At 42.9% G+C, this 14,544-nt stretch overlaps 1 protein-coding gene across 1 annotated transcript in view; it reads left to right on the forward strand.

Annotated features, from left to right (window-relative positions):
- Ptp10D (Protein tyrosine phosphatase 10D) overlaps nt 1–14,544 on the forward strand; it is a 183,640-nt gene that overhangs the window by 153,590 nt on the left and 15,506 nt on the right. The window contains exons 17-24 of the mRNA XM_084583582.1: nt 567–659; nt 2,311–2,377; nt 3,038–3,255; nt 5,193–5,385; nt 8,930–9,105; nt 9,964–10,224; nt 10,563–10,820; nt 13,253–13,401. Coding sequence (XP_084439708.1) covers nt 567–659; nt 2,311–2,377; nt 3,038–3,255; nt 5,193–5,385; nt 8,930–9,105; nt 9,964–10,224; nt 10,563–10,820; nt 13,253–13,401 — 1,415 coding nt within the window. The remainder of the gene's footprint in view (nt 1–566; nt 660–2,310; nt 2,378–3,037; nt 3,256–5,192; nt 5,386–8,929; nt 9,106–9,963; nt 10,225–10,562; nt 10,821–13,252; nt 13,402–14,544) is intronic.

A 14,544-nucleotide genomic window follows, 5' to 3' on the forward strand; every position in this document is an offset into this window, starting at 1 on the left:
TCATAAAAGCTGCGCTGGCAGGAAGCTATAACTGCTGTCGATGGCACGAATGACAAAAGCAAACGCGTGAGATGAAGAGTGCTCCCAACATTTTCAGAATAGAGATGGTGCTACTGATGCAGATCTTACGAAACTTGAGCATGAATAAGGCACTGCGTTTTGATATAGGAGGTAGTGCCAAGACGAAAGTGTAGGAGGGTACAATGGAAGTATGAGAAAAATGGGAAAGGAGGGTATAGCAAAAGTGAATGGAAGAAGGTATGTAGGAGAAAAGGGAAGGAGGAGGGTAGGGCAAGAATGGCCGAATCTGCTGCGCTCTCTGTGTGGCATTGAAATGCTCCAAAAGAGTAGGGGCCAAGTGTTACTGCCATTCTGGCTCTACGTATTCCGGCTCTCTGTATGTGATTGCCTCTGGTTCAAGTGCTGCAGCTATGCTCACATTCTGCATCGCTGAGCAGTATCATAATGATCTAATTTTCATGGAGGATTTAGTTATAAAGTTTTTATGGCTTGCATTATAAAGCATTTTATGCAGCCCTTTCTCAGCTTTATTTCATTAATTTCAGGGATCCTTGACCTATCGTCACAAGCTTTTCGAACCTACAGAAACGAAAGGCGTCATCTCCAACCTCATTCCTGGACGGACGTATATCTTTGAGGTAAGAGCCAATATATGTGAAGAAATAAAACCTAGCGGGAATATTAGTGGACTAATGAACATCAGATGTAGCTTCTCTGGCCTGGTACACTTCTCTCACGTGTCATTTTCTTGTGGCAGCCTTTTTGCAGCCTGCTAATCAATGGACAAAAGACATGCTTTGAACGGTCACTGAGAACAACTTTATGCTGTTATTATTCTTAGTGAAACTTGATTCTTTAGCATTTTGGGCTTGTGGACAATTGTATAGCAGGAAAGGTTACGTTTATGACCAAGAAAATGTGATTTAAAAATATTCCCATCAGTTGATCCAAGCTCGTGTTGTCCTTGTGAGTTAGCACCATTTTGAAGTGGATGACAGTGCAGTGTAGCTTTTGGTATTCATGCAAAAAACAATGTTTGCATGCATACAGTTGCCAGATAAGTTAGTGACAACACCACCTACATCCTTTCATTGTTTTTTTTTCTGCGTATGTTTTTCTAACATATAGAATCTCAGTCTTTGAGGGGACTGGTTTGTCTGTGATTTCGATGCAGGACACTATCGATACAAGACATATGTATTTGTGCTCACTGTTTCTTTAAGTTGTATCAGCACTGGATTCCTTACTCTTATTACTCGCAGGCCAACTTCTTTTACTGCAAGAATACTTTATGCATACGATGGCATATTCTATCTCTGTGAAAAGTGCTCACATCTTTCCGCATGTAGCCGAACCAATATCCAGGTTGAGAATTCAGATTCTTATGGAACCTTTTGTGTGCCAGAGATTAACTGCATGAGCGCAACAGCAAACTGAGTATTATAGAGCCATTAAGCAACAGCACTAATGCAGTCAGAGAGCTGCAGTCTAAAGCCACTGTAAGCGTTAGCAAGTAGAGTAGGGCTACTCAGTTGTAAGAAAACGTGCTGGTCACCCTCTCTTCAAAGGACACCTGAGTAGCACTGTAAAAGAAAGGGATGAACGGAGCACACTGGCATAAAGAGAATGAAGAGCTGGTATGAATCACACTTAGTGTCCACTCCATCTGGCGTGCGCCGTGGAAGCATATGATGGATTGTGACTCCACAGTCTTAGTAATGAATATGGCTGTGCAGTCCGTGGAATGGCTCTACCATCCACGTTGACATTCATAAGAAATGTGCACAAATTAACCATGAAAAAATTAGTATATGAACTAATCATTATCACCATATACCTAAGACCTAATAGTCGCGGCATCTCTGATGTCGAAAAATTCAGAACTGTATAATGTTAAGAGCACTATGGTGACGCTGAATTGGTAGACGGCAACAAGGTCCCCAAACTTGAAACAGCTATACTTCATGTCACTTTGAGCTCTAAACCATGTTCTGTTCACAGGTGATGCACCTTCTTGCACATTATATTGTGACTTTTGTGATTTTGCCTCCTAAAGTATTTCCAGCGTGCACACACTATGAATGCTAGCGACTGCTTTTGAAGGTATCCTTATTATCCTCCTCAGCTTGCTGCAGTGAATACTGTTTTCTTTATTTGGCTTAAAAAATAAGGGAGCCTTATTACAGGCTAATATCCTTAGTTGATCTTGCAGAAAACCACATCAAGTAATCTATTTTTGATAGAGATTTCATGCGTCTCATAGCACATTACCCAATGATACAATTTCAGATTCAGGCACATACCAAAATTGGGCCAGGTGGCAAAGGAAAATGGGAAGAGACAATGCCCATCTGGGGTAAGTAGCAACACAATTTTATTTCTCATCCTACTTGCCTATTTATGTCACACAGAAATGCCTACCAGGAGTTTCATTAGTAAAAAATTGCTCAAATGCTTTTATTACTTTCTGTCCCCTGTTTCCCACCGGCAAGCTCACCAGTCTAATTTTTCTATTTGTCAGCAATTTCCTAGAAAATTTACTCAGAGCTTCTGGCTCTGTGAGCTCTACATACTAGTGGTAAGCTGGTCAAGTTAAGTTAATGATTAGGAGTGATAGTATCTGCACCTTTGCATCAATTAAAAACCAGAAACAAATGTGCCATCAGTCACAATATATCTTTAGATTTTTTAATATTTTCTCCCATCAGCAAATGCTTTCAGTATGTCTAAATGATCGCCTCATTTTCTATATTTATTAGTGATTTATTTATGGCATAATATATAGTGACTGTGTGTGTGGATTAAACTACTACTTGCATGAATCACCAGTGCAAAAACTCTGACCATATATGATCTCTCATCATGCTATATATTAGATGATGGTTTTTCACTTTGATCAAGCAATCTCAAGTACAGCTAGGTTATGAGGACTACTGTTCTTTCTTAGCTCAAGTGCTACGCAGTACTTTGGTGTGTCACATTACTAAATGGATTTAACTATGCCTTGACCATACAGCGCCTCCAAAGCCGAGCGACTCTGTCTTTCCGAAGTCGATGGCCCACACGACTACAACAGTGCGGGTCAGCTTCCGGAAGAACTTCTTCGCCAACAGCCATGGGCCGATTCATGCCTACACTCTGATCGTGGCTGAAGACGACTCAAAAGATTCCAGTAGCGCCAATCTACCGACATGGTCAGAGGTGCAGAGCTACCATAGCTGGCCTCCATACCAGGTAACGCATGCAAAAAATATAGTCATTCTCCTCCCGCATTTAGCAAAACGAGCTCAATATACTGTCTGTCTTCCCCAAGCTAACATCATCATGCATTGGTCCGTCTTGCTTACATCGTAGTTAGTTTTATACAACAGCATGAGGAGCTGTTCTATTGAAAACAGACATTGTCACAACCATCATCCTGTGTCAAAGGTCTGAGTGGTCAATCGTGTCATGATGTCACAACCACGTGAGCTCGTTTAAATAAATTAATGAATTGGAGGATGGTCAAAAGGATGGCAAAATTGGTGAGGAGGGTACTTCAATGAAGTAATTCAGTAGAATAAATGTTTCGTCATTGGGGTTCAAATTCAGGTATGCCAGGCTAGGCTTGCAATGCATAGACCATGAAGGTAACGGTCGTAAGTGTAAGGGTGAGGGTTAGCGCCATAAGGGTTGCTGGCACCAACAGTGTTTAGGGACACCTAGTGAATGTGTTGTAGAGTGTGACTTACGTGTGTTTGGGATGCGTCTGATGCTACACAAATAATTTAATAAACTTTATTAATGCAAAGAAGAAAATTTTTCAAAAATTGCAGAATAAAAAAGTGGTGATAAAAGCGTTATTATATCTACTCCTAAGGTGAAGCTTAAGCATTCACTTAATTTTGCCATTATGAGGCACTTTCATATGTCCACTGGCGCCACCTGTCTTCGATGGTCTTGTCCGTGGATAAAGAATCGTTTGGTATTGTGGCGCTGTGCCTGAGAACCTTGTGTAGCAGACCGCATTTTATTTGTCAGCTCTTGTACTAGGAATGATTCAGCATTCTGATGCTGTCAGTGAAACAGGGGCACTAAATGAGGACACAATATCCTCGAGGCAATGTCTGAAAATTCACAGCAGTCTTTATGTACAAAGCGTGCTATCATTATTATTGCTATCATCGTTAACAACCTTTTCGACAATTGTTTCGTCAAACTCCTAAAGACGCCATTCAAGCTTTGAGAACGATTTTCAGTACATACTAAACATGAATAAGAAGATATATTTTGTGAAGGAATGCTTCAAAGCTTTAATTAGCACAAAATAAATAGAAAATAAATTGGAGGAACTCAAGCTGTGCATTCAAGGGTACAATGTTGCAACAATAATAGCTGCCCTCTGAGGTCCCCCTTGTAGATCCTCGTTCACGTACATGTGCTTCGCTGCTGCCACAGTCATTAATTCTGCAACTTGTGCCTCTGTTATAGCACACATATCCATCAGTGCATAGTCGTAAGCAACCGAATTATGCAAAAAGTCACCTGACATAGATACAAAGCCCCGTTTTTTAACCAAGTCATACTAGCGTGTCTGCGTGACCTGGGGGCAGCATGTCCAGCTAGGGATCCAAAGGTTTTGGAGGGCTGTAGTTTGGTCTCACCCTGTCATCATGAAAGCAAAGCCTGCATTGGCAGTGCTTGCCAATTCGATCGGTCATGTCACGAGGTCTCATGACGTCACGAACCCTACTAACAGCTTGTGCACAGCCAATTCACTTGTAAACTACCATCTGCCAGACGAATGCTCGTGATTCTTCGCTCGCAAAGCCGAGAGTATCAACGCCGGATTTTCTGGAGAACTGGACCTTTAACACTATCGCAATAAAAAACCTTCCCAGGAAGCTTGAACCATTGGACTAATATTAGTACTGTGCTAGCAATGTCTGGCCCTACGTAACCCATGCATTGCCAACACTGTCCAATATTGGGCAAATGGTTTGGGTTGCCTGGGTTCATGCAGTTGCAGATATCGCCTACAGCAGCGCGCTGCAGTAAAGCATTACCAAGCATGGTAATTGTATTGAGAGCACTTTTTTATGAATGAAAAGTGCAACTTTATGGTACAAATGTTTTACACTAAAGAAAGGAAACATAAGAAGAGTTCGACATCAGTGCTTTACGTGTTGCAGGTGACCGAGCCTTACTACCCTTTCAATGGTACCCTTACCGAGGACTTTGTAATCGGCTCCGAGGACTGCAAGGGAGACAAGGGTTACTGCAATGGACCCCTCAAAGCGGGTTCAACCTACAGGGTAAAGGTACGGGCCTACACTGCACCGGACAAGTTCACCGACACCGTCTACTCGTACCCGATCCAGACGGGTGAGTAGACTGTGTACAGGCTCTGTACACGCCAAGATATTATTTCATTCATTCATATTATTCATATTTCATTCATTCATATTATTTCAAATAGACCTATTTAACGTGTGAAAGATAACAGTGATTGTATCTCAGCCATGTTTGCTTTAAGTCGGTACAGTGCATCTAGGTCTGCTTGAAAAGTAATAATAAGGAAAGCACTGTATCTGTCACACTTTTTTGTGAACACCTGAACTGCACTGTAAAGGAAAGGAGGAAGGTGGGAGTGGAATTTTTAATGTGCACTGACATCGCACAGAGGCGTCCATGTCCTGTGCGATGTCAGTGCACGTTAAAGGTCCCCAGATGGTCAAAACTATTCCAAAATCCTAGACTACTTCAATTATTTGTCTCTGCTTTCACTGCCACCTTCCTCCAATCATTTATAGTGTGGTTCAAACGTCCAAAGAAAAAGTGAGACAGATATGGTGCGGAAAGAAAGAGATGCTGTAGTGCAGGTCTCTAGAGTAATTTCGACCACCTGAGGATCTTTAATGTGCACTGACATTGCACAGCACACGGACGCCTCTTTGTTTCACCTCTATCAAAACGCAGCTGTCAGCAGTTGGGATCTAACCCGGGTACTCTGGCCCAGTAGTCGAGCATCTTAACCACTGCACTACTGCGACGGGGCCTGCCTTTCTATTAAATTGGGTTTTGGGGAAAGGAAGGTGTAGTATATTTTTAGGTGGACACCACAGAATCGCGGACAACCACACTTAATTAAGTCAAGGTAATTTGAAGGTCAAATTTAGTTTAAAGTGAAGACTGGCTCTACCTAGCATAGTGAAGTTTAGCTTCAATTGTAAATTGGTTTATAAGAAAGGAAAGGTGCATTATCTGTCAAGGTCACTTGAAGGTCAAATTCCTGTGCATGGAGATTTTGGCTTTACACCTGTAGTAAAGCCATCGCTTCAAAAAAGCCGTCACCAGTGACATCTTGACGTATTTTAGCGCAATATGATGTCATGAAGAGGCGGTGGCATGCATGTCGCCTAACGCCACATGATAGGAGTGACACCATACCGCTAATTTCATACTGAGCAGTGCAGTGAATGCATGTCAAGGAACGCCATGCGACAGGAGCGACGGTGTACCATCCAAGCTCACACTTGCAGGAGAAAGTGTGACAGATACTGCACCTTTCCTGTAAACCAATTATAGTTATTGTATAGCACTGCACCGAAAGCACGCCAAGGAAAGGAAATTTCTACAATGCGGCACAAGCTCCAGCCTTGCTAGCAAAAACTCTACAAGGGGTGTGCAATATACCATGTGCAGCAGCAATGCTCAGGCTTTCACATTTCTCTAGTGCAGATTCTGCAGTGCTCTCGGAATTTTTATAATTTATATCTTTTGGCACTGATTCAGTCTATAATCATATTTATTTCGGTTGTAAAGGCAATGCTTTATTTGAAAAGCAATACGAGGGCATTTTTTTCATTGTCTTTCTTTTTCTGAAATTGGTTTTTGATTATAGTGAGGACTGCATTTCAATGAAGGTGAAACATACAGGCATCCATGTGCTGTTGGATGCCAGTGCACAGTAAGATCCCCAGGTGGTCCAAATTACTCTGTAGCCCTCCTCTACAGCACCTCTGTCTTTCTGCTTTCACAGAGCGGTTCAGGTGTCCACGAAAAAAAGTGTGACAGATACTGCACTTTTTTTTTCCTGTAAACAAACTATTATTATTCATATAATAAAGAATAATTGATTCAACATACCACGTACAACATACCACAACAACTTTAACCACTACACTACTGCGGTGTAGCACATCTGGCCTAGGATGTGACCTCAACTTCCGGAATCAGTCTTACTGCCGCCATCTCTGTGTCTGTCTTTCCAGGGACCACAGTGTCTGCATATGTTCTAAAAGATTTTTCCAAAGACTGATTTACTCTGTCGGGCGGCCAACTCCAGTTGACCAGTGGAAAATAGCCATTAATTTTAGGAAATTGAGGCTGCTTGCCTTGGTAGTGCACCGAGTAAGTGTTATAGGGAGCTTGTACGAAGCCTGGATAGTCTGCAATGTTGTCATCGCTGGCAACAGACAACGCAGCGCAGCAAGTTTGCAGTGAATCGATCGTGAATCCCTTATCATTTTCAATTGTTCACCAAGCAAGTACGCGATTACTAATGCGCTGCCCCTGTGTGCGCACATGGTATCGCCAAATTCCCTGTCAGCACTGTGCCCGCAAGATTGGGGGACGCTATGAAGAACGTGAAAAGCAGTACGCAGCTTGAACCGCTTAACACTATCGGCGGACGACTGCACTATGGGTATGGCCTTGTGGCCACACTTCGAAATTCATGAGTAGTTTGGTATACCTGCTCGAATTGACGTCGATTTTGCATCTGCTCATTTGTGCAAACTAGTAATCGCATCAGGCTCGCTCGGAGAGCTCGCCTTCTCACACTCGATCAGTTGTATTCTTGGAATTCTGAACAACACACAGTTGGCCCGTCTGATAGTGCCAGCACCTTCTGCATACATTCTACATAACCATGTAAATGTGGTTGTGCTGCAACATGGCAGATTACCCAGCATGCATCGCTTCATGGAGGCTCTCTGTACTGTGTCGTTTAATTCTCTATCAAATAATATGCAATTCATAATGGGTTCAACGATCGTGTCACCATTGATGACTTGGGAATCATCGGTTTGGTTTAGTCCCGACACGCTCTTCTGCCCTTTGCAGCCAGACCTCAGTACCCAGTCTATCTAGAGAACACTTGGCTGCGTCTCTGTTGCTTGCACCTTCTGTGTTCAATCCATGCACGTTTCCGAACCCTGTACTTCGGCTGACGCACAGCGTGCCTATTTGTTGAATTTGTATTCCTTTCTCAATGCAATTTATGTTCGAATTGAATGTCGCCTTTTTGTACTGTATTTATGGAGTATCATTAAGCTACCTATCTGTTGAGCCAGCTGATATGAGGAAGTGAAGCCGCAGCGCCACTTATCCATGGCAGAGTACATACTCTCTCGCAGTTAGCTACTCGATGGTGAGGAATTGAAAAATGTCCGTAAATGGTCATGCTGGACGTCAATATTGACGCAGACTTCATGACAACAGGAGCTTCAACAGCTGCTACGTGAAGACATAGCTCTCTAATCATACTTAAAAAAAGCTGCATGCAGCATATTTTTAATGACTCATAGTTGGTCGACATCGCTGAAGCAAAAGCAAGCTACAAGTAATAACATATTGTGGTGTGCCTTTTTTTTGTCGGTTCTAACTGCTCATTTTACATCACTGTTTTCGTGAGATTTCATTAAAGTTCATATTGATTGAGTAGGCTTGAGGCCTCAGGAGCAAAGGACGAGACAGCTGACATGGATTTAGGCCAGAACAGTACAGCCAGCCATGGTTTCACATGGTACCTCTAGCCGCCATCTTCATTTTCTTCTTCCAGCGGCCGTGCATTGGCCGCGCTTTTGGCATGGCCAGAGGGAGGCGCTACAATTGCATTTCTGAGTATTGCCTTCTGTCATTTCAGATCCGGACAACACTCCCCTCATTGTTGGCATCCTAGTCCCTCTCTCCTTGCTCATCGTCCTCGCTATCATTCTGGTGGTCCTCAGGCGCCGGCGACTGGGACCTTTTTCACCCCATTCGCGAGGTGACCCGCACTCCAAGGATCATGATGTGGTGTCAATTGCTGAAAGCGAAATGGTATGTGCCCTTTGTGAGGTGAAAAGACAAAATAAGCATGACCCGCATCCTGCAAGAAACACTGCAAATGTTTCTTGGTGCATCCTGCTTTATGGTATTGCTTAAAAAAATGTTTGTGTGACATATCAATTACCATGTTTGGATTTAATATATGGCATTTTTGATGGGGTAAGACTGCATCCATGCAGAATGCATAGTTACAGAATGCATAGTTACAGACCATTATGCTGGTCACACACCATAATTCATGATTTCCCAGCTACAAACTGGGAATATAGGCTAAAAGATAATGTCAGATTCTTTATGGGCCTCAGAGTCATTTTCAGTCAATCTCACCAGCTAAATGAAATCAGTGAAATATTCCAGCTGTGAAAACTTTCGCATTGTGATTAAAAGTTCTATTTCAAACATTCTAAATAGATGGATCTCGTAGAATCATCTGCTCAAAAAGTTTGATCGGCTATATTCAATCATTTTCACAAAAATGGCCTGTGCCTAACTCCCAGTCAGCATCATGTTTTGTTGCATGGAACCGTGAATAATCCAGGCTTTTGTTAAATATGCTTGACGCTGGCCCTAACTTCACCTGCATATGGTAAAGCAGTAGAAACAAACTACGGAAGACAACCTGTTTTTTTTTTTTTTTTTCAGATCAGTTTTGCTTTTCGGTTTTCCCTCTGTCAGTGCTGAGCTTTGTGTATTTCCCTCATTTTAAATAGAATTTGTTGACATTGATAGAGGCATTGCTCATATCCATGACATCACCTTCAATTTGAAGTCTCAGTTTGTTACAATCAGCAAATAAAGTTCATGTTTTGTTATAGAGAGGTTGAACTCTGCATTTTGGTGGTTTCACAGATAACCAGTCGCCCAGTGAAGCTCAAAGATTTCCTCGAGCATTACCGCATCATGTCGGCAGACTCTGACTTCCGGTTTTCTGAGGAATTCGAACTTCTCAAGCATGTTGGCCGAGATAAGCCATGCAGTGCAGCCGATTTACCGGTGAATCGGCCAAAGAACCGATTCACCAACATTTTGCCCTACGATCACTCACGAGTCAAGCTGCTCCCAACAGATGATGAAGATGGTTCGGACTACATCAACGCCAACTACATTCCAGTGAGCTGTCTTTTCCTATGAAATTTTTATATTTTTTCTTGATTCACTGCTAAGGACTTGTGCTCATGCTTCATTTTAAACGATCTCAACATGAGATACGTACCCACCAGCAGTCTCTTTTTATTACTATTTCTACATTCATAAAAAATTCTAGTCGGTGTATATGGTTCGTTTTATAGTAGCTCCAAATTCTTCAATGTTATGGAGTTTGTTAATTCCCCAATGTCTCCCTATTAAAGCATATATGTATATGTGAACTTCATGTAAAAAAAGGGTGTTTCAGTAGTTGACCTTGAATGACTAACCCCGCCATATTTTTTGCCGTAACCACGATGCAGGGCTTTAACTCTCCGCGGGAGTTCATCGTGACCCAGGGCCCCTTGCACAGCACGCGAGACGACATGTGGCGCATGGTGTGGGAACAGAACTGCCGTGCCATTGTCATGCTGACCCGCTGCATTGAGAAAGGGCGGGAGAAGTGTGACCACTACTGGCCCTTCGACACGCAGCCCGTCTATTATGGGGACATCCAAGTCACCATTCTAAATGAATCACAGTACCCCGACTGGACCGTCTCTGAATTCAAGGTTTCCCGGGTGAGCATAATACAGTTGTTAATGGTGGCTGAAGCATTATGCTGTAAGTTGGGCACTGCTTCGGGTAGTGCTCCATGCATATTTGATGTGTCTTTATTTAGTGTAGTACAGTTGTTGCCAGCAACTCTGGCAAATATGATTAATTGATGAGCAGTGTTTGTAATGTATGCTTGTATTTTAGTCAGTCTCATCCAGTTAGTATGACAACAGCTTCAGGATGCCTATGCCTTTGATTGCATACTGAGTACTAATTAACGATGCTAAAGGCCAACAGAAAAAACTGTAATGGAAACAGCTTGATGAGGTCACAGACCCCCTGCATTGGTCATTTCACAGTGTCTCATCATCATCATCATCATCATCATCATCATCATCATCATCATCATCATCATCATCAGCCTGATTATACCCACTGCAGGGCGAAGGCCTCTCCCATATTTCTCCACTTAACCCGGTTCTGTGCAAGCTGCATCCACTTGACCCCTGCGAACTTCTTAATCTCATCCGCCCACCTAACTTTCTGCCGCCCCCTGCTACGCTTTCCTTCCCTTGGAATCCAGTTTGCTACCCTCAGCGACCATCGGTTATCCTCTCTTCGCACTACATGTCCTGCCCATGTCCATTTCTTCTTCTTAATTTCTACTAGAATGTCGGTAACTTGAGTTATTTCTCTGACCCACTCTGCACGCTTTCTATCCCTTAATGTTACCCCTACCATTTTTCGTTCCATAGCCCTCTGGGTTGTTCTCAACTTAAGTAGAACTCTCTTGGTTAGCCTCCACGTTTCAGCCCCATAGGTGAGTACAGGCAAGATGCAACTGTTGTATACTTTCCTCTTGAGCGATACCGGTAAGCTGCTAGTCATAATCTGCGAGTGCTTGCCAAATGCGCTCCATCCCAATCTTATTCTTCTTGTTATTTCCTTTTCATGGTCCGGATCTGCGGTTACTACCTGTCCTAAGTAGACATATTCGTCCACTACTTCCAGTATTTCGCTACCTAATGCAAACTGCTGTTCCTTCCCGAGGCTGTTGAACATTACCTTAGTCTTCTGCATATTGATTTTCAAGCCTACCTTTCTACTTTTCCTGTCTAGGTCATCAGTCATTATTTGCAGTTCATCCCCCGAGTTGCTTAGCAAGGCAATGTCATCAGCAAATCGCAGATTACTGAGGTATTCTCCATCTACCCTTATCCCTAACTGCTCCCATTCCAAGTCTCTGAATACTTCCTCTAAACAAGCCGTGAATAGTACTGGAGAGATTGTGTCTCCTTGCCTAACACCTTTCTTTATAGGAATTTTGTTACTTTCTTTATGCAGAAGTATGGTTGCTGTGCAGCCACTATATATATCTTCCAGCACTTTCACGTACGGCTTGTCTACCCCCTGATTTCGCAATGCCTGCATCACCGCCGAGGTTTCAACTGAGTCAAATGCTTTTTCGTAATCAATGAATGCTATGTATAAGGGCTGGTTATATTCCGAGCATTTTTCTATCACCTGATTGATGGTATGGATATGATCGATAGTAGAGTACCGTTTCCGAAACCCTGCTTGATCCTTTGCTTGATTGCAGTCTAAGGTTGTCCTGATTCTATTAGCGATTACCTTAGTAAATACCTTATACGTAACAGACAGTAGGCTGATTGGTCTGTAATTTTTAAGGTCCTTAGAGTCCCCTTTCTTGTGAATGAGGATAATGTTTGCATTCTTCCATGGTTCCGGTACCGTCGATGACACCAGGCACTGCGTATACAGGGTGGCCAGTTTTTCTAGCACTATATCCCCACCATCCTTCAGCAAATCTGTAGTTATCTGATCCTCTCCAGCTGATTTCCCCCTTTTCATAGTTTCTAGTGCTTTCTTGACCTCGTCCTTCGTCACTGGTGGAACGTCTGACTGTTTTCCCTACCGCCAATCTCACTACGGTCCTGACTACTTTGGCTACTGTAGAGATCTGTATAGAACTCCTCGGCTACTTTGACTATCTTTTCCATATTAGTGATGACGTTGCCCGCTTTGTCCCTTATCGCATACATCTGGTTTTTGCCTATGCCCAATTTCTTCTTTACCGCTTTAAGGCTTCCCCCGTTCTTTACAGCATGCTCAATTTTCTCCATGTTATACTTCCTTATATCGGCCACCTTGCGCTTATTGATTAGCTTTGATATCTCGATCAATTCGATCTGGTCTGTTGGATTGGAAGCTTTCATACTCTGGCGTTTCTTAATCAAATCTTTCGTCTCCTTAGACAGCTTACCGGTATCCTCTCTAACTATCCTACCGCCTACTTCTACCGCGCATTCAGTAATGATATCTCTGAGATTATTGTTCCTTGCCTCTAGGGTAATGTTGCCATCCTCAGTTAGAGCTGAATACCTATTCTGTAGCGAGATCCACAGTGTCTAATGCGAATTTTCTTTCATTGCAGGGAGACCAATCCCGAATAGTCAGACACTTTCACTTCACAACTTGGCCAGACTTCGGGGTGCCCGATCCGCCGCAAACGCTGGTGAAATTTGTCCGAGCATTCAGGGAGCGTGTCATCCCCGACACCAAGCCCATCGTCGTACATTGCAGGTAGGGAGCACATGCTTCTATACTGTGTGTAGCAATAATGAGGTTACTGATATCTTAGTGAAGCCATGTACAAGGCTGCTGTCATTACTCAAACACTCTTTATAGAGAACCGAAGAAACGGATCGTGTGGAGCAATGTCAGTATATGGTCGCTACACTTGTAGATTTAATATTCGGCTGCTAGTTGCAGTTGTCTCTTCTATTGCTTTTGTTATCTTGTACATCCAGTGACCTTCTTATATTTTCTCTTGACATCGTAAATGCGTAGTTGAGCATGAGCTCAGCAGAAACAGTGACCACTATTGAAGCTGGGCCATGTGAAATCACTGGATATTTTTATCCAGGGACTCTTTACTGCAAGCCAATTTGGTCGAAGATGGGGTGCTCATTTCTGAAGTGCATATAGCTGACACCATTTATGCCTGATTGGTCGGTGAACATACACTCTATGGAACCTAATTTATAAGCTGTAATAAAAATCTGCGAAAGTAAACATTTAAGTACATGCATGCGAGCAACAGAGCAGAGTTTTCCTCTCAGATGGCATTTCCTCTTCCTTCTGACCCAAAATGCAGCGGGCACATCACTCTTGACCTCTGCAGTCACCGAGAGTATTTCGAACCTGCATACTTTCGTAGTCGTAGACACCTCCATAGCTGTGTGCCCTTGATTATTAACGCACGAAATTTAGTGTGACATGAATTCTGTACAGAATGCATGTTCACATAGTCCAGAGGTGCTTGGGCAATGCCAACAGCCTTCATATGTGCAAAGCAACATGCCTTCCCATTTAATTGTTACAATCATTTGGTGCTGCTTGTGAATAGAGCCTTTGTATTGAGCCTTTGATTTTTTTTGCTGTTTTATACACCTTTTTTTGCTTTCAGCATTCAGTTTTACATACCGATATCTCAGCCATACTCAGACATGAGACTGCAGAAAACTACTGTTGCACACATAACAAACATTCCACTGCATCTGCTTGCTCAACTAGTTGGGCCATTCACAGAACTGCCTTGGCTCTCGTTACTATCCTAGCTTTTATTGGCTATCTGCCATTCTCCACTGTGCGACAGTGCAATGCTTTTTTGGCGTACTGCAAAGGTCTGTGCTGCAGACAGCACCAACGCTGATGGCATGAAGC

The sequence above is a fragment of the Amblyomma maculatum genome, chromosome 11 (assembly GCF_055883805.1).
Source record: "Amblyomma maculatum isolate TAMU_Amacu chromosome 11, ASM5588380v1, whole genome shotgun sequence".
In the NCBI taxonomy this organism is placed as follows: domain Eukaryota; kingdom Metazoa; phylum Arthropoda; class Arachnida; order Ixodida; family Ixodidae; genus Amblyomma; species Amblyomma maculatum.